The 25,500-nt window shown below is 36.2% G+C and overlaps 2 protein-coding genes across 2 annotated transcripts in view; both read left to right on the forward strand.

Moving 5' to 3' along the window:
- OTOGL (otogelin like) overlaps positions 1-20,097 on the forward strand; it is a 90,745-nt gene extending 70,648 nt beyond the window's left edge. Inside the window, exons 44-59 of the mRNA XM_042815876.1 lie at positions 151-365; positions 2,118-2,259; positions 2,573-2,758; positions 3,259-3,471; positions 4,326-4,430; positions 4,740-4,847; positions 5,292-5,393; positions 6,640-6,744; positions 6,827-6,867; positions 7,828-7,891; positions 8,765-8,943; positions 9,258-9,362; positions 10,153-10,272; positions 12,969-13,014; positions 17,388-17,467; positions 19,149-20,097. Of these exons, the coding sequence (XP_042671810.1) occupies positions 151-365; positions 2,118-2,259; positions 2,573-2,758; positions 3,259-3,471; positions 4,326-4,430; positions 4,740-4,847; positions 5,292-5,393; positions 6,640-6,744; positions 6,827-6,867; positions 7,828-7,891; positions 8,765-8,943; positions 9,258-9,362; positions 10,153-10,272; positions 12,969-13,014; positions 17,388-17,467; positions 19,149-19,349 (2,012 nt within the window). The 3' untranslated portion in view covers positions 19,350-20,097. The remainder of the gene's footprint in view (positions 1-150; positions 366-2,117; positions 2,260-2,572; positions 2,759-3,258; positions 3,472-4,325; positions 4,431-4,739; positions 4,848-5,291; positions 5,394-6,639; positions 6,745-6,826; positions 6,868-7,827; positions 7,892-8,764; positions 8,944-9,257; positions 9,363-10,152; positions 10,273-12,968; positions 13,015-17,387; positions 17,468-19,148) is intronic.
- Positions 20,098-24,460: 4,363 nt separating this feature from the next.
- PTPRQ (protein tyrosine phosphatase receptor type Q) overlaps positions 24,461-25,500 on the forward strand; it is a 120,342-nt gene continuing 119,302 nt past the window's right edge. Inside the window, 1 exon segment of the mRNA XM_042816092.1 lies at positions 24,461-24,508. Coding sequence (XP_042672026.1) covers positions 24,461-24,508 — 48 coding nt within the window.

The raw sequence follows: 25,500 nt of genomic DNA on the forward strand, positions 1-25,500 counted from the left end.
CTTACAAATCAGATGCTAAGTCTCACACATGAACTTCATGCAATGTTATTCTTACCTTATCAAATGCACATTTCTTTCTCAAAGGAAGTAATACGCCATGTTCTGTTGGTTCTTTCTGTTTTTGCTTTGAACATGATGCTCTCTCTCCAGGGGTGTGTAATGGAGATCCTACTGATGATCTGAAAATGCAAAACAGAACCATAATTACAAATATGGAGGAAATTGAAGTGTTCATTAAGAGCTGGGAAATTGAGAAATCTCTTGATGTAACAACTAGGAGGCCAGTAAGAAACTGTACTGAAGATAACTGCACATATTGTATGGAACTGTTAAACAGAAGTTTCTTCATCCATTGTCACAATAAAGTGAGTACAAAGAAATTCCAGGTGCAAATTAAATAAGTTGTGTAATTAAGAAAAGAGTGAGAGTGATGCAGATTTTTTTAATGTTATGCTTATTTTCAAGAGTTCACAAAAGGATGGATGGCTTTAATAAATATTTTTGTCATGCTGTCCATTGTAAATAAACACAGAATAACATAATCACAGGGATTGGAAGGGACCTCAAGAGATCACTGAGTCCAACCCCTCTATTAAAGCAGGTACCCTACAATAGGTCATACAGGTAGGTGTCCACATGGGTCATGAAATCTGCACAGAAGACTTCACAACCATTCTGTGCAGCCTGTTCCAGTGCTCTATCACCCTTACTGTAAAGAACTTCTGCATGTTTGTATGAAACTTCTTGTGTTCAAGTTTTAGGCCACTGCTCCTTGTCCTATCACTACACACCACTGAAAAGAGCCTGGCCTCATCCATTTGCCTCCCACTTCCCTATAGATGTTTATAAACATCAGTCTTCTTTTCCCCATGCTGAACAGACCCAGGTTACTCAGCCCTTTCTCATATGGGAAACGCTCCAGGCCCTTTATCATCTTAGTTATTAAGTTTTTGTTATTTAAAATGAAACAGACATTTATGTGGATCTCTGTGCTATTATGCTGTTTCTTAAATCACTGAGTAGGCAGAGCTCACAGGAGTGGCAACAGGTGTGTTATCTCAACGCAGGTGTGTTCCTGAAGAGATATTTTTAGGAAAAGCTTGACAACAGTCACTAGAAATGGAAGCCTCACTTTTTTTCTTTATATAACAGCAACTCATGCAGTCTGAGACTGATTGTACTAATTACATTTCCACTTCTGATGTAGTTGCTATTATGTTGACAGTTTTGAAGCCTTTCTTACAGAAACCATAATAATTTCTATATTTTTGGAAGCTGTTCTTTCAAATGGGGTTGTAGGTCTTGCACGCAGGCTACCACTAGAGGTAGCCAGTGCAACGCATCTGCAATGTGAAATGAGAAATCCCATCTCCCTCAGGATTGACTTTCCCACTTTTCCCACTTAATTCAGAATAATTTCTCACTACTCTTTTTCCAGCCTGGTTTTGCTTTGCAGTACTCTTTGTGATTTTCATCCCAGACAAATGGTACTACAGGTATTGCAAGCAGCTGAACCCCTTCCTTAAAACTCCCAAACTCACTCTTCGTTTTTCCCTGTTAGAAATAATATAGACCGTTCTTCTCAGAGAAATGGGTTAAAGAGATTTTAGAGCTATCTGCCACAGAAACAAAATGGGAGGGAATGATGGAGGGAAAGAACAGTGGTAAGAAGTTTGGAATCAAGAAAATAGAATAGTACCAGTGCTAGAAGTATGCTTTTCATAATTGTTTGAACGTATCTAATTATGAAATAATTTAATCTGAATAGTCAGAAATCATACTTCATTTACGTGTCCAGGAGAACTCTCACAGCCTCAGGTACAATGAAATTACATATTTGCCTGGTCTATAACAAAATCTGACATAGCATAGAAATGGCCAGGTTGGTTCATCCGTTAGGAAGTTGATTTTCTTTCATACACATTGAGGAGAATAATAAATTCCGGCAGATTAAGTTCTGCGGAATGAATGTTCTGGAAAAAAACATTATATATTTACTCTAAGCATTAATTTTGATTTTATTTTCCTGTAGCTGTATTATTTCTTGTAATTAATGATTAATTTTAATTACAGAAAGCTCTTCTACTTGTTAATTCTCAGTTAAAATGTGTTCCTAGGTTTCACCACAGGAATTTTGTGAGAAGATGTGGATCAACAGTACTTATTTTTGGAATTATGAGTGTGATGCACTTTCTGCATATGTAGCTTTATGCAACAAGCACAATATCTGCATTAAATGGAGGACACCCGATTACTGTCGTAAGCTGACAGCAATGTTCCATATCCTAATGTGACTTTATACTGCTGCAGTGTTCAGTGATGGGTTAAGAAAAATGCATTTCTTTTTGCTGTTCTTAGAAGTACTGTCTCATTCTACCACAATATTAGTAAGGCACGGTCTTGAGATTTATCACTAGAATTATAATCTTGATTGAATGAGTAGCTTAACTAAAGTGCCACTAAATATAGAAACGTATGCTTTCTATGATACACTTTCTTGTTCCTACTACTTGTTTATCCAATGAAATTTTGAAAGAGTCAATACTCAGTTTCCTCTTTTTACAACTTGCAGCACTGAATTGTCCTGAGGGCAAGGAATACCAGCCTTGTGTGAAACCCTGTGAAGCCAAGACATGCTTGAATAAGTGGTCGTATGAAGATTCTACGTGTTCTTATTTAAGGGAAGACTGTGTGTGTAGACGTGGCACTGTTCTACATAGAACAGACTCGGACTTCTGTATTCCAGAAGAAAAATGTAGTAAGTGCACTAGACAGAGGGGGTTTGCAAATATCTGCTAATATTACTAATAACTTGCTAATATTACTAATAATTTGCTAATAACTACAGATCAACGTTAACAATGTTTAAATTCTAAGTCAGACTTCAGAAGGTGTGAATCCAGTATAGCTCTATTCTACAGAGCCTAGCTTTTATCTGAAGCTACAGCTTGAGTCTGTTCTTTCACCTAATTTAATTCTGCAGGAGAAAAATAATGGTCATTCTTCCATTGCTACCAGGCGTTCTTTCCTGGAGTACTCAGGAGGAGTAGCAGGGGCAGCTTCTTTTCCCTGCATTTGTTGACTGTTTTAACCCATAAAAAAGCATTTGTTTAATATCATCATCCTTTCTTGATTCATCATAATGCTCTGAAGTGCTCCTCTTATAAGCAATAAGGTCACCTAGATAACAAACAAATTCGTTGTTGCTTGCAGTCTTAACTCTCCACTTGTCAAAGGGATGCAACATTTTTCTCTCAGCATGTACAGATAACAGAGGACAACCCCGCTCTGCTGGGGAGATCTGGAATGGGTCCACGAGAGGCTGCTGCATATACAGCTGCTTAGAAAATGGAAGTATTGTTGCTGTAGAACCTGAATGCAATGAGGATCCACCACTGGCTTGTGAAAGAGAAGGAGAAGTGATTGTCCTTGTCATGGAAGTAGGGGATTGCTGTCCAAAAAAAGTTTGTGGTATGTCACATGTATTTTCAGTTACAGAAGTGTAAATTAAACACTAGGTACTTGTCAGCAAAGGTTTCTTTTTTTGACGGGATTCAAGGTGACATTTCTGAGAAGTGTTATTTAGGTAATTGTGGCTGGTTGGATCAACACTATCACTTTTCTTTTAAGAACTAACTCAGTGAAATCAAAACTTAGTTATTTCAAGTCTACTAATGAAACAAGATTTCTGTTTAAAATGATTTTTTAAGCTCTTCTGAAGGATTTCAAAAGAAATTGAGAAACACTCCATGACAGAAGTAGCTTGGTAGGTAGGGCAGTTACCAGAGCTTACTGGTACATTACATTACAGAATCACAGAATTGCATTCTTATGAGTGCCTTGCTAAGTGAAGTGCCCTCTAACTTTGCATTCCTCTGTGTCCCAGAAAGTAGCACTCTGTGAGGTGATCACTGACTACTAATATTCAAGTTAGTTCTCAGCAAAAGGAATATGCTTATTGCTGCTAAAATGTTAAGCAGAAGATATTTACTTCTTAAAACATCTTCAGGAAAAAAGAGAACAAATGTTCCAGCTGATCTGGTACTTTGGTGCCTCAGCTACCTGTAACTGACACTGTATTGTTGATTTGTTCAGGAAACATTTTCATATGCAGGAAGCAGGACAAGTAAATACAGGCATCCCTCTGGGAGGGATTTAACTTTTCTTGCACAGTACCACATGAATGGAGCTGTACAGCCCTGGGTTGAAGTGGGAGGCCTACATGGTGATGTGCTGTAAGCTGACTTGGTTGCTGTAGGTTTCAAATACATGAAAACAGTTTGTGTTTTTTTTTTTTTTTTTTTTTTTTTTTTTTTGTTCTGCAGAATGTAACATATCATTGTGTGATGCTATTATTCCAACATGCAAAAGCAGTGAAAAACTGATTGTAGACTACAGCCCCCTGTCCTGCTGTCCACAGTACCGATGCGGTAAGGGAAACCCGAATAAACACTTTGTTCAACGCTTTCCAGTCTTGTAATGTCTGTTGTAAGAAACTTCATTTTACAAGTTGGTCCAATTTTCAGCAGAATGGGACACTAAATAACACTTGGATATGGTATATCTTTTTCAAATTCTTCAATACTTATTTATTTGTGTTTTGTGTTACTTCTGGTTTACAGTCTGACTTTTTCTTTGACTATTTTTTTTTTTTTTTTACTAAAGGTAGGAATACATTTTATTTATCTTTTTAGCATTGTTTCTGTGACTCTTCTTAACATACATTTCATCTCTTACAGAATGTGATCCTTCAGTTTGTTTCAATTCTTCTCAGCTGGACTGCAGAGAAGACCAATTTATTGTTGAAGCAAAACTGGAAGATCCCTGCTGTTTCTCTTATCTCTGTGGTAGGTAACTGAGGAGTAGTTAAGTACAATCTGTATCTTTAAATACAGTAACTGAAACCAGGAATTGATGCTAGTAGGAGTTTACACAAGCCAGGCTGTCTTGAGAATGAATTACTCTTGTGTTCTGAGATTTCCAACATTACTTTTAACTTCATATTTGCTCTGCAAAATAATATTGTTAACACACTGTTCTTCACAATTGAATTATAAGATCTATGCAGTCAGTGATATATCATGCATTGCAGCTCAGTCTCGGTGGTTCTTTAAACTGACTATTAGTGTAAGTTCTGACACCTAAGAGCATGCACAACTGTTATATCTGTAGTTTTGAATGTCAGTCCATAAAAGATCTGTTACCCACATAAGCATGACTTGTAATATTAAAGAAAACTTGTGTGTGCTAACTTCCTAAAATTTGTAAATAACTGTTTATTTTTAATTTAGTTTGTGAATCCTGTGTTGAGCCTGTTCCCTTGTGTAATGAAGGGGAAATTCTCACCGTAGACCTTCATACCATACGTTACTGTTGTCCTCATTACTACTGTGGTGAGTGTAAACATTAATACAGTCTGTTACCAAATTTAGTAAAAAAAATAGGGAGCGTGTGTGAACATCTCTTTGGTGCAGCATTTAGGGTGGACTTTGTCTAGAGACTAAATACTCGAAATTAGGGTGTCTACTTTTGAGGTGGATTTAGAGTTGTTGGTACATTCACTGGTAGTCTAGCCAGCACAGTCAGTAGAGCTTATGTACCTCACCAAGCAGTACATGGCTACTTTCATGGAGATCTAGATACTGATATATTAATCTGGTCTGAATCCCATCCTTACTGTATAAATATACAACTGTTGGTGAGTATCCATATATTAAAAACATCTGCAATAAAATGTGTTAAACCTCTGTTGTCCTCTTCATTAGCATTTGGACTGCTGATTTTCAGGTGAAGGACTGGGCCATGAGTTTCAAATACTACAGGTCTGATTAGTATTCAAACAGTAAGCAGACCAAGAAAAATATTTGCAGTGTAATGTAGCCATTTTGCTAGCCTTATCAAACACAAAGACTACTATGTGTTCTTAAGTAATGTCAGTAACTGCTTAATTTAGATCAGTGGGTGTTCCTGAATTAACTCTTGTCCTAGTACAGTCTCTGGGTTATTTCAGTTTATTTGGATTCTTCCAGTAGGTTTGGAGCTTGCTGATTTTTACTTCAGGTGGTTTCACCTTCTGGTCCTTTCCTTCTCTAGTACTTCCACAATGGTGAAAGTATGCAAAGGCTTTTGTCACTGTCTTTCCGATTTCTCACAGCTAGAAATATAGATCTTACTATGTAGAGTTCTTTCAGAGTCTTCATAAATCTCTTCAATGTTGCAGGCATGTGCAGTTATTAAAGTCATTCTAGGGGGAAAGCTGTTCCCCATTACATTGCAGAAATTTAGTTTAAGTTTGCAGCAAAGCTTAGAGAAAAAAAATAATTCTGTTTTAATAAAAGGTGTGACTTTGTCTTTGGTGCTTGTTATTAGCCCAAGTCACTTCAAAGAAAGAGTATTAAATGGTTGCTCCATAATGGTTTCTCTAAATTTAAAACTTCTCTAAGGCAACTGGAGACATTTTTGAAAATCTTTGATTATGTTTCAGTTCCAAATATGACTGAGATACTTAAGACACACAAGCAAAAAAATAGATCTAAAAAATGTCCTTATTTTTGCAATGGTTTACTAGAAGAAATATAAGCTGGAAAGTTCAGATGAAATTTAAGTAAATTCTGATATCTGTTTTTCCTCCCTATTTAGTTTGTGATGAAAAGTTTTGTCCTGAGCCTCCTATGAATTGCACAGATGACATGACACTTGTGAAGGAAAAAATACCTGGGAAGTGTTGTCCAGAATGGCACTGTGGTAATTACTTCATTCTTTAGTCACTGCTGTTAATAAAAACCAGCAATTAGCTAATTGACTAACATGCTTTTCTTGTTCTCAGAATGTAGTTGTGAAAATGCTACTACGATGACTTGCGAATTGGTAAGAGCTGTCCTTTAAATGCATTTTGAATGGTGGGCTGTGTTCTAACTCCTCCTTTTCCATTCTTTGTCAAATTAGTTGTAACAGGGCCCACCAGCCCCCAACTCAGGCATGAAGCTGCATGGCATGAAACTCCAGGTTTCTGCACAGTATTGTTTGATGTTCCTTGTGGAAATTTCAATCTGTGTGTTTTAGGATGTTTTAGGATGACAAAAGAAGAAGAGTAACTGTAATGCTATTCAGCCCAATGTTGACTCAAACCAATATGCTGGAATTTTCCCCACTTCAACAATTCATAAGTGTTTTTAATAATTAATAAGGGATGAACTTTTTGATCAAATGTGAATTTGGACAAATGCATTATTTGTTAATCATTTATACTTTCAGTTAGAATGATTTAGCATTATTGAATATAGCAGGTATGAGAAATCATAAATATTTTGTTCTTTGTAGACTCTCACAACTGGGACTGTGATCTGGAAAATAATTACAAATCAATGTTCAAACTCCTACTATTACTCTAGTGACAAGGGACAGTGTCCCTAGCAAATGCTAGTAGTTTATACTTCCCTTTATGTGAAGATTGCATAATGTAACATATATATATGAGCTACAGATTTTAACAGTTTTACCTCTCTTTTGGAAGAAAGTTTAGAGCAGGCATTCCTTTCCTGATATACTTATTATTGAAATAAATTTGTATCTCAGAAAAAAACCTGCTGTTTAGCCATTCTGCTGGTTAAACAGATGTCCTCTGCTCTTGTTTAAAAAGATAAATACATTGAGTAATTTGAAATGGGCTATTTTTTCTTGAGGTCACTGCAGTTTTTCTCTTTCATGGAAGAAGAGGCAGAAGCAATGAAGACCATAATTTAATTTTTTTGGAGAAAATCTCTCTTCTTGGCTTTACATTTATCTGTGTGTATCTTTTCAAACTTTTTTTTATCTTTTTATACTCAGGGAGAAGTTCAAAAAGTAGATAGTAGTATTTCCAGTGCTTGTGGATGCACTCACTACATTTGTGGTAACTTTTTATTATTCATATCTGCTTGGTTTTAGATTAAACTAAAAAAGGCATGCAAAGAAAACCAAAATAGGGCCATTATCACCTCAAATGTAAGCAATTTACATAGATAAATAATTATACTCTCATTTTTGAATTACGCTTTCTGTACTAACTCATCAGTTTTGTGGCTTACAGTGTGAGGCATAGGAAAGTATTTACAGTGTCCATGCTATTTATCTATCAATCAATCTATATATTTATGAATCCATCCATCCATGTGTGCTACTGATCTCAGTAAGCCAGAATGAGGGCATGTGCCCAATTTTAAAATTGCTCCTTTCCATATCTCAGCCACCTTGCGTGGAGGGGATTTCACCCACACAGTGCTCAAAAGTGTGTGAGGCATTCCTCAATGCCAGTTGTAGCTCAGGCTAAACTGCCTCTAGGAACAAAGCACAGATTTACATAATGGCTTGAACATAATAATGTCTCACAATTAATTGTAGGAGTACTATCTTAACGGACAGAAAGACAGAAAAATATTGCAGAATAACTCATGTAATGTAAGTGGTCTGATTTTAAATATCGTAACTGTAAAAAATAAAAGCAACCTTTTTTTTTTTTTTTTTTTTTTTTTTTTTTTAAATTCCAAAGAAGAAAAATTATAAATTTTTGGCAGTTATGCATTTTTTTAGCATTTCCTTGAGCTGAATTACACCCTCACATTCTTTTCCTGTTTGGTAATTTACACCACACACCGGTCAAGTCTAAAACTTGGAAGGTTTTTGCAGCATGTAGAACATTCCTTACTTCTGTTCTTACAGCTTTTCTGTTACTTTGTTTGGTGATGTTTTATTTCTTTCATAATATTTTTTTTCTTTTTGGTGTTAGAGAAGGATGATGTGTGCATCTTCCAAGAGGTAACTGTACTGAATCCTGGACAATCAGTGATTCAGTACTTGGATGGAGACCTTTGTTACACTGTGCAGTGTTTACAAGAAAAAGATCACAACACAGGATATAATGCCATGCTTTTTACAACAGTGAACTGTTCCCAGCAATGTGAAGCAGTAAGTATTCTTAGAACAGAGGAATTATGCAGTTAAATAAATAAAATTTCACAATTAAGATGAAAATCAGAAGGCACGTTTTTTGTTAGTCCAGTTTGCTCAGCAAGAGCTAAAAAAACTTAACAGCATCTTTTAAGTGTTTTTTAGCAGTGAACATAAATATATCCATCCATACATTGTTCATTTAGGTGTAGTTATTTTCAGAATTCAATGAATTTTCGTATTTTATATATATATAAACATACATATATGTGTATATTTAAAGCAACCTCTTTTTTTTTTTTTTTTCTTTTTTGGTTTTCCTTTTCTTTCAGCATCAGTTGTATATTCCTTCTTCCAGTCACCATACTTGCTGTGGTACCTGTCAAAATGTGTCCTGTTCTATTCTTACTGAGAATGGCACACAAATTGTGTATGAGGTAAATACCTCTGGAGAGGGACAGAAAATAAGTATAATAATACGATAAACACAGGAATCTGACTGTCACTTCCTTATGTGAGTCTTGCTTCAAACTTCCTTAGTGTTGCTTATGCAACTAGCAGCTGTCTGTGGTAAATTACGTAATAGGGAAAAGGTGTATTTATTTTTAGACTTGCCATTTCACAGTAGATGAATACCATGTTTCACTTTATTGGTTGTAATTATCTTCCACAAAAATGGGTGAATGTCAGCATTTATTTAAGGCCAGATAAGTGCAAAACAGAGATCTAATTGTAGCTCTAAGTCATATGCTGTGATTTAGATGACCTAGGAATACTTTGTGCTTCTGGATCCACATCAGGACTCCTGTGTTCCTCTCTTCCCATAGCCTCTCTTCTCCCTGCTGTGATTTTTACAAGCAAGTGTTCAAACTGAATCGCTGGGATTCAGGATCCTGATGGTGCACTCCAGCAACCACATACAGCGAAATTTAGGTGTTGCCATACCTTGCTTCATCCTTGCCATTGATTTTAGAGGTTTGAGGGCAAAATAAAGCGTAAGCCCTTTTTCTGATACAGATCCACTCTAGTACACTTAGTATCTCCATATAGGAGCCATTGCTGCAGTTACAGGATGGCTTTCCCTCAACTAGTGTGGACAGGTTTCAACAAACCTTACACTCCAGCACATACCTGCAGCACATAGGCATCACTTTTACAGACACTTGAGTTGAGATACAGATGAACTGTGTTGTCTTTGCTGACAATGGTTTTGTATTATGCATTTAGGAAGGCAGCACCTGGACATACAACTGCACAAACTACACATGTGCAAAGACTGTGCTGGGGGCTATGATAGTGGGCTCTGGTGTGGTCTGTCCCCCTTTCAATGACACTGAGTGCACAAAGGTTTGTACTTTGGCTGAGGTGAGTAACAATAACTCGTCTGTCAGCATGGACGCACTTGAAAGGGCACACATACTTTTTGTGTTTTCTTTAAACTTAAAAAAAGTGGTAAGTAAGAAGATGTAAGTGATAAATTTTTAGTCTTGTTTTCTAGTTTTCTGTTTGCATTTTGGCTAACAGGATCTGAGCGTGCAGAAACTATTTTCGGGCTTCAATACTGACTGCATTTAAAAATACTGTTGAATTGGAATTGTACTTGAGATATTGCTGTATTAAGTGCTAATCACTATGTACTACTTTACTTCAGAATAATATTTTGACAAGGTTTACATATATATTAAATAAATCAGATGAACCAGTTTGGAAATCTTATAAATGTGAACCACATTAAAAATTCCTTAAATGCAAGGATTAGAAGGCTGACTATGTATATAAACTTAATTATCCCTTACGTTAAAACACTGTATAATATTAAAAAAAAATGCTTATCATACTTGAAAGGATATCTATACTATACCATATATCTAAAAATGAAAATTTGGCACGCCCATATAAGCTAGTTTGAAGAATGTGGATATTTTGTGTACATTACAAATTCATTTAAAAAACTTTTACTTGCTTCTCTAACTTTGTAATACTTCTCACAATTCTAATTCTTACAATCGTGACATGCTGTATACAAACTATATAAACAAACAAACAAAAAACAATCAACAAACATGTAGAGAGGGTAAATACCAATCGTTTGAGTTGGAAGGGACATTTAAAGGTCATCTAGTCCAACTGCACTGCAGTGAACAGGGACACATACAGCTAGATCAAATTACTCACAGCCCCATCCACCTGACCTTAAATGTCTCCAAGGATGAGGCATCTACTACCTCTCTGGGCAACCTGTTCCAGTGCTTCACTACCCTTATTGTAAAAAGCTTCTTCCTTATATCCAATCTAAATCTCCCCTCTTCTGATTTGAAACAATACTCCCTTGTTCTGTCTCAGCAGACCCTGCTAAAACCTCTGTCCTCCTCTTCCTTATAGCCCCCTTTTATATACTGAAGGGCTACTATCATCTTTCTGGGACCTTTTCTTCTGGCTGAACAGCCTCAGCTCTCTGCCTGTCTTCAGAGGGGAGATGTTCCACCCCTTGAATCAGTTTATGGCCCTCCTCTGAACACACTCAAACAGGTCCATATCTATCCTGTACTGAAGACTCCATATCTGGACACAGTACTTTAAGTGAGGTCTCACCAGCACAGAGCAGAGGGACAGGATCACCTCCCTCAACCTGCTGACCACGCTACTTTTGATGCAGCCAAGTATACAGTTGGCTTTCTGGACTGCGAGGGCAACATTGCTGGCTCATGTCCAACTTGCCATCCACCAGTATCCTCAAGTCTCTGGCAGGCCTGTGCTCCATCCTTTCAGCTTATACAGATAATGGGGGTTGCAACAACTCTGATACAAGACCTTGCACTAGCTTTTGTTGAACCTCATGAAGTTCACCTGGTCTCACTGTTCAAGTTGGTCTAGGTCTCTCCAAATGGCATCCCATCCCTTGGGCATGCTGACCGCACCATGCAGCTTGGTGTCATCTACAAACTTGTTGAAGGTGCACTTGATCTCACTGTTGATGCAATTGATGGAGATATTAAAGTGCATTAGTCCTAGTGCAGACACGCTAGAGACTCCTCTCATTACTGATCTCCATGTGGACATTCAGCCACTGACCACCACTCTGTGAGCACACTCTCACAACCAGTTCCTCGTCCATCAAACAGTCCACCCATCAAGTCCATTCATTTCCAATTTGGAGAGAAGGACATTATGGAGACCATGTCAAAGGTCTTACTGAAGTCCTCTCTATCTATTCACTTGTTCACTGGCACAGAAGGCCACCAGAATGGTCAGGCAAGACTTGCACTTGGTTGTCTCTTATCACCTCCCTCTCTTTCATGTGTCTCAGTATAGATTCCAGGAGAATCTGTTCCATTTTCTTCCACAGTGCAGGTGTAAGGCTGACAGGTTGGAAGTTTCCTGAGTCTAAAGGATATCTTCTTCACTTGCTTACACTTTTAATATCTAACAAACAACTCTGGAAAAAAAAAGAAAAAAGAATATTATTGTATTGTATTTAAGAAAAATAATTTAGCATTTTCACCATTTCACATTTCATACCATTTCATACAGATGTGAAATTCTGCAATTCACCTTCTGTTTCAGAAGTCTGTATTTATGTGTATATATATGTATATATATATGTGTATAAATACCCACATATAATGTTCTAAATAGCTCTTTATTAGGAATTCACTCTCTGCTTGGTGTATGAGTGGTGTAAATCCTTTAATGTCATACACAAAGTTACAAGAATGATTTTCATTAACTTTCTGACTAAATCTCAGTGGTGGAGAAATAGATGATAGTACATGATATAAAAAGCTGTGTGTAGAAACTAAGTGATTTATTTGAAGGAGATTGGATCAGGTAAGATTAGTAGTGACAAGTTCATTTCCAGTGTTAAAAACTGAAGAATCTGTGAACCAAACCTTCATGTGATGAGTGTCTGTGTGATTGTCTTAATTCAGATTGTATCATTTTGTACTTGTCAGACATCTTTAAAACATGGCATCTCTTGAGGTACTACGCACTGTTGCATTGAGCACAGTCTTTTTTGATATATTCTCCTTTTATTTTCCTAGAATGGAGGAATTGTGCAGACGTACAATGATGGCTGCTGCAAGACCTGTAAGTGATGAAGGCTGCAATAAGTGCTAGTATAGCTTTGGTTTGGAGGGCTGTGTTTTTTAACTCCTCGCTGAGACAAAGATAAGGGAAAAGCATGCTGTTCCCCCCACAAATCAAATAAAATTATTATAGTTACTTAACAACTCTTATTAAAAGTTCTTGCTTTGTTTGGCTGCTGTCTTTGTGGTTTTTAACATTATTGTTCTGGAGTATAACCAATTTCTCCAAATATAATCTTTGGAAAATGAAAAATTACATCAATTAAAATACTGAAAAGATTACCTTTATTGCTCAGTAGACTGTGAAATATTGCCAGTATGATTTGCATCATAAAAGATAAGGATTTTCTTCCCTGAAATAAATTCTTAATTTGATTATCACTGTCCAAAAATACAAATTCATTCTGTTTTATCACAGTATATTTTCTCGGATCAGAATACTATAAAAATGAATACTGAAATAAAATATTTTTAATTGGAAATGTTTTCTTTCCACTGTAGAATATATATTGAAATCCCAAATGAGGAAAAGTTTTGGGGAGTTGAATAATATGAAAGTTCCCTAGACACATCCCTAGATAAATCCCTAGTTCCCTAGATAAATCCCTAGATACAAAATTGACTTTTTGGTATCTGGAAATGTATTCACTTTCTCTGAGTGTGTCACCTTAAAACATTCTTAATGAACTGTAATGCAAGTTTGCATAATATTGTCATAACAATATTTAAGTTGTTTACAACTTGTTTGCAAGTTTAAAAGCAAGCTGCAAGTGAACTCTGATTATCTCTTCAGTTTTGACTCGGAAAAGTTTTCTGATCAAGTTCTCTAATTATCTGTACTTAAAAAGAAAACTCAGTAATACGAAGCTAATATGAATATGAATATGAAATCATATGAAATATGAAATTAACTATGTAGTGCAAGAACTTGTTGAATGCCAGAGAAATTACTTTCTCCCTCTTTTGACCTTTCTGTGCTTAACATCAGAATTAGAACATTCAGAATAATTAGTCTTTGGGATTTTTTTTAAAGTAAATCTTTAGTTAATAATATTGAATAGGAAGACTTAATATTCATTTTTATCTGAAATAGAATTGATCAATGGTCTAGTTTCTATGCTTTGCAAAGCCTTGAAACAGATCTTGAAGCATTGTTATAATCTACAATATGCAAAACATCGAAAATTAAAGCACTTTTAATAAACAGAATGCTTTTCTTTTTTGTAATTACAATCAATAGAGAAAATTAACAGACCAGAATTGTGCTAAATGTTATACTTCAGAAATTCTTGCTCAAATGGCTGCTAAAAAAAGATATAATTTATACAATTATATGCTATTTTTTGTTGTTGTTGTTGTTGTTGTTTTAACTAAAAGCATGTGCCCAGTGGTGAACTGGATAAAAAGAGTATGTATAAATAGAGCTTGCAACACCTTGGGGTTTTAATGGGAGCAAATAGTCTTTCTGGAAGAGCTTGATTCGATGCATGCAAAGTGACTGCATATATTTAATTCTTACCTTGCCATAGAGAGTTGCAAAAGTTTGGTTTACAAGGAGGTATTCATTTTTATGTTTATCAGGAGAGTAATAAAGTTTAGGCTATCTTTAGTGAGACTTGAAGCAGCTACACAGTTCCTAAATTTGGAGGACTATCAGGAAAGCTCATCACCTTTTGCTAAAAGAAAAATTGCAGTTGGCAGTGTAAGAATTAATGAAATGTCATTTATATCAACATGTTTTTTTTTTTCATGAGAAACTTATATTCCTAATGGTTCTGCCAGGTTCTGGATTGGGTCTATTACCCTTTGCCATTAGTCCAGTAGTGCCTACGGGTAGTATTAATTGTGAACCAGGTATTATTTTTAATAATGTATTTTCTTAATTTAGTAATTTAGTAATTTAGTAAGCACTGCTTGTTTATATTACATATCTGTCATCACCACTAAATGCAACCATGCATTTAATGGCATTGGGCCTGATACTGAGAGATGCTGATATCCTGCTGCTTGCCTTTCAGATCAGTATTTTCTAAAGCTTGGTCAGGGTTCACTGCTCAGCACCTGTCAGGATTAGGTTCATTGATTTACAGTATATGTTGTGGGTGGTTCTTCCTCCTGTTCATTTCTTAAAATGATTTTAATACGTAAACTTACTGTACAGGGTAGCTATAACAAGAAATGATGTTACTGATAAAAATATTGTCATCCTAAGTAATGTTACTGTGAGATTTTCTGATCTCGTGTCTCTGAAGTTAATGTCTAAACTATTCTTGCCTTTAAATATAGCAAAAGTGCCCATTCCTGTCTGATTTTATCCTTGCAGATACAGATTTATGCTGTACTTGTCACAAATAAAATGTTTTCAAAGTAATGAAAATGTTGGGGGAAAAAAACCATGCAATCATAAGTATGATCATGTGTTAATAAATACTCCTCAAAATAGAATTCTTAGTGATTAGAGAACTGTTGCATTATGATAGCATTTCTTTCCTTCAATTGATAGAAAAGTTGCAGTAAGTGGAGTAGGATCCCTCACTCAAATAAGGAGCAAAGAAAGCAAGCACACCTGAACTGAGTGCAGATCTTTTTGACAGTTGAAGAGTGAAAAGTTTAGCAGCAGGGAAGTTTTCATTAGACTGGTACCTTATATGCTGAAATGTCATAAAATGTTGAATCATAGAACCACAGAATGGCTTGCGTTGGAAGGGACCTGAAAGCCCATCTAGTTCCAAGCCCCTGCTGTGAGGAGGGTTGCCAGCCACTGGCTTAGGCTGCCTAGAGCCTCATCCAGCCTGGCCTTGAATGCCTCCAGGGATGGGGCATCCAAAGCTTCTCTGTGCAGCCTCTGCCAGCACCTCACCACCCTCTGAAAAAAAATTTCTTCCTAATGTCTAATCTAAATCTCCCTTCTTTTTGCTTAAAACCATTTCCCCTTGTCCTATCATTATTAGATCATGTAAAGTCATTCCCAATCCTGCTTACAAGCTCTCTTTCCAGTACAAGAGGACCACATGAAGGTCTCCCCACAGCCTTCTTTTCCGCAAGCTGAAAAAGCTCCCTCAGCCTTTCTCTGTAGGAGAGACGTTCCAGAATTATCTCTCTATGACTTGTAGAAATACAAGGATCTTATAATCTACGCACATTTATGCTGGCAAATGCTTTCCAATGGAAAGGAATAATGGGAATTTTTTTTATGTCAAGTGCTGCTGAGGAAAGAGAATCAAAATAATACAGGTGTCATCATCTTCTAGTTTCACAGGAGAATCCAGTTTGATCCTGCAATGTTCAGATTAAACTCTGGTTGAATATCTTGGTTACTCAGAGCTCAACTAATCTTATAAAAATGCACAAAAGGATTCTGGAGGAGAGAAAAGTTGTCCTTTATTTGTTCAACTGACCACGCAGGCATGTGCTGATAATGGAGAGGCCCTATTGAACAGTGGTTATTCTTCTGTAGGCTGGATGCCCAGAATATAGATGATTTTGATGGTTACTGGAATTTGAGATCAAAACAATTTCTATTACATAGATATCAATACTAAATAGTCTGGTAGGGACTGCAGCATGGAAGACTTTATATTTATTTCAGTATTATATTATTATATTTTAATATACTATTATTATTATTTAATATATTATTATTATTTTAAATATGGATTTGTACTGTACAGCTTCATTCTTCAAACAACAAAAAAGATCTCCTATCAGTATCTCCCAGGATGTACTGAAAATGTAGTATTTTCATAAACCTATATCCTATAAATGCTACATAATTCAGTCCTGGGTAGTAAAAGCATGTAGCATGTAGCAAGTATTTTCATCTCTCACTTTCAAAGCTTTCTTCAGTGATCTATTTCTCCAAAGAATATTGAATTTTATTGTTCTGTTTAAATTTTAAGCATTCAAATTAGCATCAAAGCAGTAATCTCATTCACAGCTTTATCTTCTCAAATGTCAAGTTCAAGGAAGTGTAGTATCAAAATCATAATTTCAGTATTCCCATTAAAAACAGCATTAATTCTAATATTATTCAAAATTTATGCATCTTTCTCCTAATTACTATAATGCTTGCTATATGGGCAATTTTAAATCTTATTACTGTTTTCATGTTTATAAAATCTGTATAGCTTAATGCACCAGTTGATACTTCATGTGCCAGCTATAAATTGATAATTCCCCACAGGAATTTTTTATTAACATATGAGGATATATATATATATTTAATTACATAAGGAAGTAGTAATATCAGTATGTACATAAATAAAAATAGTGCATGATCATTAAAATTATTTGAATATTTTCATGCTTTTATTATAAAAAAATTGGTACAAATGCAAATCAGTTCAACGTGCATCTTTTTCCATATTTTATCAGGCAAAAAGGAAGAAAGGATTTGCCAGAAAATGACAATCAGGACAACCATAAGGAAAAATGACTGTATAAGTCAAAGCCCGGTAAGAATAAAAAAACCATTTTTCATGCTGGTCCTACGCCATGATCAAGTCAAGTATCAAGAAGTAGGCCATAGCTATCTACAAGCAACAAAAAATGTTGCTGTCTTCTCAAAAGCTGGCCTTTGACCTGATGAATGTTATTCTACTTGTAAAAGGAATTAAATCAGCTGTTCCTGTGGCTGGAAGAGTGAGCCCTCCTCCCTGGCTTCAAATGAAAAGTACACAGAGTATTTGCACAAGTACACTAAACTCTTCCCCATGAAATAACATCCCATTCTAAAAGAGTAGTAGAAATGTGTCCCATTACAGTGTGATGGTAAATGGGCTACACTCCCCCTTAAAGAACTTTACTCTCTGGGTGTCATCTCCTCCACACTGCATGTCTCCGTATCATAAACTCACAGTTACCTTTACTTTGTTATCTATTTAAGGCATCTTATTTTTCAACTTTGATTTATTTCTGTCTATAAAACCCAGGACTGGTCTGATAAGAATGTAACACTTAAAAGAGAAGCAGTTGACACAATGTCTTGGGACTTCTGAAAGGCCTGCAATGAGATTTTACTGAAAAACCTTAATAGTCTTAATAGGAGAGGCAACACAGTCACAGATTGAAAGCTGGGCAGGTTGATTTCCAGCCTGATAGAAGGAAAACATAGATAAGGCTTCATTACAGTAATAAGAGTGTGTTCTGTATTTATTTAGTTTTAGAACAGTAAATATTGAGGGAGTATAATGAGAGAGATTATTAATGACTAGGGCAAGATCTAAGGAAGTTATTTTTCTGCTCTCAAGTTTGATGAAAGCTACAAGACTAACCTGTTGACCTAATTTCTTTGGATAAGGCCCTTCTGTTGAAGTGCTGCTTGAAGAGAGTGCATCAGAGAGTACATAGGCTTCATTTCAGTACATCAGTACATTTCATAGGCTTCATTTGCATAAGAAATTAAATGAAAACAATATCACAAAAAAAACCTAGGTCTAGTATAATCACTTCTGATTTCCTAGCATATCAACATTTGTTGAAGTTCTAATGAAAACTGCCAATCTACCAATTTCTGCTACAGTATTGGCTAGGAAGACTTCACATAATGTTGTATGAGAGAAAGCTTGTGCCTGCTTTAGTGTAGTGCACAAATAATTTTATAGCCAACTTCTTCCCTTGCTGGATTGTTACATCTACTTTCTGGATGTATTTGTTACAGTGATGACACAACTTATGTTGCACCCTTAGTTGCAAGCACTATGAGTACAAAAGGAAAATGCTTTTGCACTATTACACTTTTCCTCTTGAACCTTAAAAGAGGGTGACAGATTATCCTTTGTTTTCCTTACAAGAATATAACTTTTCAGCAGTGAACATGAAATGAATGTTAATTTAGCTACAATGTTTTGATGTTATTCATCAGTAAAGTAAGGATTCAGTTTTGTTATCCACAGCACAAAGATGAGCTTGCTCCAAGCTAAGAAAGAGCGCATGATTAAATAATGAAAAACAGATGATTTCACATAAACTGTACTTAAAAAATGTATCTCCATTTGAATGAATTTTAAAAGTTAACTTTTAAGATCAGAGTTCTTTTCAAATGTAAAAATTGATCTTAATCAGAAAGAAGTTTGGAATGTTACATCCTGAAACAAATCCTAAGATGTCTAATTCCAATTCTTTATTTATTCGTAGATAAATGTGGCTTCTTGTGATGGAAAATGCCCCTCTGCAACAATTTTCAATGTCAATATTGATAGTCATTTAAGATTCTGTAAATGTTGTCGAGAACATGGAACGCGCAATCTGACCGTGCCTCTACACTGCTCAGGAAACGGCACTGAAATTATGTATGTCATTCAAGAGCCTGTAGACTGTTCATGCCAATGGAACTGAACATTACTGTGAACATGATTTTGTTTGAAGAACTGAAATGAGTTTCCTTTCACCAGAGCATATTTTCTGACCTTGGATGGATGTAGTACTCTACAAAAAGAATATGATATCAAGGATGCTTTATAATGTAACTTTTCTGAAATTAAGTAGAGATTACCTTGTTTTTCAAATTTCATTTTTAAGTATCAGCATGTATAAAAATAAACATATAAAACCTTTTTTACAAGGTGTAATTTAGGTGTCATTTACTTTTCAACAGCTTTCTGATGAGCTGTTGATGTCTTTGTTTCGTGTTTTCAACTTGTACTTACTTGTTAAATTTCAGAATTTATAAGTGTTTCTGTCACTTTCAGTGTTTCAGTGTTTCAGTGGTTGGATTTTCTGTTGAGGACCATCATCGGAACTAATATTCAAAAGCAGAAGATGCATATAGTGCTTTTGAGAATGATTGAATTAATGTATTAAAAAATATGAAAAAAACATTCAATGCAAAAATTTTTTTGTCTTGCTGAAAGATCTGCCTTTTGTCTGTTAAACTGTTGACAGTGACTGGACTCTGCTTAAGCTAGAAGTCACAAGACACAAAACAACTATGGTCTATAAGTAGTTTTATTTCTAGAGTAATAATGTCTTTAAATCATTGCCATTTATTTAATTTTGGCAAATAGTAAAAATGCTAAGCTTGACTAAGTAAGGGTTGAAGTGTTCAAACATTTCTGTCTTTATTACAAACAACGCTCTTTCTGATATGAAGAAAATTTTTTTTTATCATTTTTTTCAAATAAGATATTGACTGTCTGCTTCCTAAATATAGAATAAAGTTCTATGTATATACATATTTATTTTTAAAAGAAGGAGACTGCACATTTTAATTTTTCATAATGTGTTTCCTCCTTTGTTTGACAGTTTGAAATTTTTTGTCCAATAACCATTGCTTTCTTTTAAGTATAGAAATTTGGAGTACTGACTGAATCTAGGATTTATTTTTGTGTACAGGAAGAAAAGCCTCCATGTGAAGTATCTTTTGAAGAGCCTAAATGTGCTATTACCATTCATTCAGATTGTGAGTCTCCATGATTCAGCACCTTAAACTGAATATGCTTTCACTTTTAACAAAAATACCATGTCATCTTATTGTAAAAGCTAAGAACACAATTTTAGGCTTGTCTTTGGAAGACTACTTTGCTTCATAAAGTCACTGAATGGATCATGGCTTAAATGATGACAGAGGAATCTGGCCATTGACCACAGTGGGTTCAGTATGGTCCTTAATACGTAAATGATTTCAGAATTATATTTCTTGATTAAAACTTTGAGAACTTTTGGTGAACTGTTTTTATTTCAGGCTGTCATAATCTACTTACAGAAAGATTAGATTATTACATTGTTTTATACAGTGAAAAATAAGAAATATAACAACATTGAAATCTAAGGCTATTTTGCAATTTTGTGTGAAAAATCTTCAGACTTTTGCTATCTACAGTTTGATTGCTTATGAAAAAAACAGTATATGCACTGAAATCAGTCTTTACTAACAAGACTCAGTGTACTCATCCATCTCATTAAAAATAGTGACCTGCTCTAAAAATGAAAGAATAATCCATTGAATTGTCAGTAAAATGTTTAGGAATTAGAACGGTACAGTGATCAACTAGTGATTGTTTTTTTGTTTTTGTTTTTTGAAAGTATATGCTTTATTTGCACTTTGTATGACTTGATGGCAGATATGTCAAGATATTGTATACTAAGGTCTGGAACCAAAACCTTTTTGACATTTCTGTAGGAATTTGCGTACAGAAAGTTTTCATAGAGGACAGAAATGGAAAATAAATCATTGTCGTAGCTGTTAAATTTGTGTACTCATACAACAAATTTTACAAATTCCTGGAACTTCTTGGTTTATTAAAATGGAGATGGGAATCCTCTGTTTACTTCAAGAAAGACTGCCCCAAAACTTCTTAATGAATTTAGCATTTGAAAATGGAATGAAGAAAGCTCCTACAAGATGTCACTTTTAGACACAATGACCAAACACTTGCTGTAGTTTGATTAAACACTGCTTTCTATAAACAGCGTGCTTTTGTTAGCTTTAGAATCATATTTGTAATTAAAGATAAATTGATAAGCATAAATTGATGTGTTTCATTTACCTGTATCACTAAGGATGAACAATAGTATAGAATCTTAGATTAACCTAGAATTAAAAACAGGTAAAGTTAAATTTAACTCAATGATATCAAAGAAAAATGATATTAAAAGATTTTTCCCACTTAGCCATTTTATTTTTTAGAAGATCAATAGCAGTTGGGTCACGATCCTCCCTGAAGCATAAAGCAAAACCTTTATGACTTTGGTGGAGCTGAATAGAGTCTAAGGCTGCCTTTTACAGCTAAACTTCAGATTCAGATGTATTTGGCCTTGTCAGAGAATACATGCCTATTTTCTGGACAGTCATCCACCCACATGATCTCCAAAAAAGTGAAATTTGCCTAATGTGGTATATTTTACATAACATAATATGAATTAACCCTTGCAGCCTTTGAAACCGACATCAGATTGGAATGCCTGCAGATATCTTCTCAGCCTGTAACTTAAATATAAATGTAGACACAACTAAATGGTTATATCAAAATTTCCTCGTTTCCAACTCTGCATTCCTACCTCAGTCTCCCACACAGGAATTATGCACAACTTGCTTTGTGCTGTGAACTGGTTTTAACAGCTGATACAACTCAAACATAATCTAGTTTCACTCCGCAATTAATTAGATCGTTTATTATTGACTAAAAGAGCTTTAATATCCGCAGAGTTCCCTCCCTTCCACCCCTTCTTAAATAAGACTTGAATAATTTCTACTCCCCTACAAGCAAGACTGGGAATGCATACCTTTCTCTGACTCCCACACTTCCACAAGAAGATGCAAAGAATTGGAAAGCATTCTGTGCATGACCTGCTGCGTGCCTTACTCTGCTGTCCCAACGTGCCTTGTCATTTCAACCCTTTGTAACTGCCAGAAGGGTAGTTGTGCTATATGCACACAATTATGCTATTTTTAATGTATTCTGTGACCATTTAGTTTGGAAATAAATGATATCTATCATCATATTATATTGATTCAATTTCAAAGAGCAGAGTAGACAGATAGTTTTCTTTTAAAAGCATTGAGTTCAGAATGACAGGGGGCACTGCAAGAAGTTTACCTCCAGATTCAGCCTACAAACAAGAGAGGAGTCAATCTTTTACAAGGGTAGATAATGGCAGGATAAGGGGAAATGGTTTTAAACTGAAGGAGGGAAGATCTAGGTTGGATACCAGGGGGAAGTTTTTTACCAAGAGAATGGTGATGCACTGGAACAGGCTGCCCAGAGATGTTGTGGATGCCCTGTCCCTAGAGGAGTTCAAGGCCAGACTGGATGGAGTCCTGGGCAGCCTGATCTAGTATTAAGTGTAGAGGTTGGTGGTCCTGCATGCATCAGGGGGGTTGCAGCTTCATGATCCTTGAGGTCTCTTCCAGCCGGGCAATCCTATGACTCTATGACTGGATGATTGTGTGATTCATTACTTCAAATTTGGTCAAAAGCTTTTGTCTGAGTTTTTGTCTGCTCTTGCAGATTTTGGGAAATAAATAATGTCTATTTCTCTTCTGGCACTAACCTCTGTGTTTCACAGACAGGATGATGTAGGAAGCCAGTATTGAACTGAGCAGAAATGCGTAGATTCTGAGACCACCTTTATTCCTAACTGGTCCCATTGCATCCCTTTTCACACAATCTAGTTAAAATTTTCTGTAAGTCTAGCCAATTGGAAAGATTAAATTCATTAATTAAGCTAAGTTGCTTTGATTGTATTTGCTACTAATACTTTCCACAGACATACTCTGAAACTCTGTAATGTTTTGTTGGGAAGTATTTTCTCCAAGAAAACCACAGCCAGAACCCTGGGAGCAAGTATTGCACCTCGCACATGTTTATTTATGAAGCCTCAAACGTACAGCTGCAGCATGGAGGGAGAGCTGAGGAACACCCGCTGCCAGTATGTGATATACTCTTTCAAGATTGAGAAACCCTTTAGCATTCACACAATCCTGACTTTTGTCAAGTTGCATGTAATGTTGGGCTTTCCATGCCGCCGAGGTGTGGCCTTGCCCAGATCATTGGGATGGGCGCCATTGCTTCCCTTCAGACAGGTGGAATCCGGGCAGCAGAGCCGCACAGCGGAGAGCAGGAAGCAAGTGGCCAGTGTCAGGTGTGAGCCTCTGCAACGTCCCAGCTGAGTGTGAGGGGACCTGAAGGGGATCTGGAAGCTGGTGTTTTATTTTTTTTTGCCACAAATGCTCACGACTTGGTGACATTTCGGAGATAGCACTTTGATGCATTACTGACTGGATGTTGAAGGAGGCCTCCAGCAAACAGGCTGGGTTTGTGTGAGGGAGGAGATCTGTTTCGAGAAGTAGGAGCTTACGTGTTCTGTATGCAGTTCCACACCTGCTCATGCAGTTCCCTGTGAAATCTTACCATGCACCTGTCTTTTGATGACCAATTTTTAACAGAAATTGTCACAAATTCATAATGTTTATATCAGTTCTAGGATACACTAGAAGCATGTTGACGGAAATTTCTCCAGGGCTGCCTGGCATTTCTTTGAAAACAGTTTTAAGGCTTACAGCCTTATTTTTAGCATTGACCAAGACACAGCTTGCTAGAAATATGTACTGTGTAAAGTAGTTTTAAGAAGATGTGAGGACTTCTGTGGGTTTAGATGGATTTTAATCCTTGAACCAGTAGTTAAAAAAAAAGAAAAAAAAAAAAAAAAGAACAACCTGACATTTTTGTCTCTGAGGGTTTTTTATTGGCTAACGAATAACATACACCTTCAGCTTTCACTGAGACAGTAAAGAGCAACATCCCTTTGTGGATGCTGAAAGGTCTGTGTCAGGCGGGGGAAGGGGCAGGGAGAGCAGAGCCAAGCCAAGGGCTGGCCATTGGCTGCAGCTGCAACCATGTCAGGCAGGAGTGGGTGTCAGTTTTCTCTTATTCTTAAGTGCCTGAGCACAAGTTTGTTTTAAAGCTGTTGTAATTTGAACACAGGCACTGGGAATATAACATTTCTTTATGGGTCAAGCAATTGTTCTCCTGCTTTTATTAAAATACTTTTTACAGGTAAGAAAAATATTCCATTCTTGGTAGGTAGACAGATTGAATGTTACATTTCATGGTTTGTGATTTGAACTGATTTCTTGTCACTTTGACAGTTGTGGGGAGCTCTTGTTTATCACTGCTGAACATTCCCAGCCTTCTCTCTTCTCTCTGAATTGTTCAAAGCTCTTTTGAAAGCCTTCATCTGTCCTGCTGCCTGCTGCTTCTGATTAGTGCTATTCCTCAGCAGAAGGAACGGCTCCCAGTGTCTTTAACTTCTTAACTAGCTCGTATTGCTTGGAAGCCCTCTGGTCTGAGGAGGAACACACTGTGATCATTCTGGTACACAGGGGTGAGCTCTGCATACTGCTTTAGGAAGTATACAAACTTACGAAGTATAAAAACTATGTATATAAGAACTACATTGCTCTCTTACCTCTCAATTTTCTATTACACTTTGCAGGAATTTGGTCCATATTTATCTATATTTTGATTTTGCATATGCAGTCTTGAATTTTCTTTCTGTGTTTTGTGACAAGGATGATGACAATGTCCTGTCAGTCCCATGTACAAATACTTCTCCACTCCTGTAGGGAAGAAAGCTGTGTGTTTGGGGTGGTAAGCAGCCTCCTGATGTATTCCTTCAGCACATGCAGATGGTGTCCAGTTGTGCTGTTCAGGTTTGAGCTCAAGATGAGGTGTTTTGGGGACTTCCTGATGTTGCAGTCAGTAATCTGCAGCAAGTAGGGATATGTGCTGTTGAGAGTACTGTCAAAACTTCAGCTAGTTCAGTATCAAACCTCCAGCAGTGGTGAAAAGCAGGTCTTTGGGGATGACTGTAAGATCTGTGTGGAGCATGAGAACTGTGTATAGCATGTTAGTTTCCCACTATTTGCAGCTTAACATGGATGTAGTTTTAGTGCATTTAGTGAACTGTAGTGTAACTCTCTTCCATTAGCTAGTCCAGCCTTCTTTGAAGCTTTCAACGCTTGTTGAAAACTTTGGCAAGGAGTTCT

The sequence above is a fragment of the Centrocercus urophasianus genome, unplaced genomic scaffold (assembly GCF_019232065.1).
Source record: "Centrocercus urophasianus isolate 14NV4802_14NV808 unplaced genomic scaffold, USGS_Curo_1.0 seq_15, whole genome shotgun sequence".
Lineage (NCBI taxonomy): Eukaryota > Metazoa > Chordata > Aves > Galliformes > Phasianidae > Centrocercus > Centrocercus urophasianus.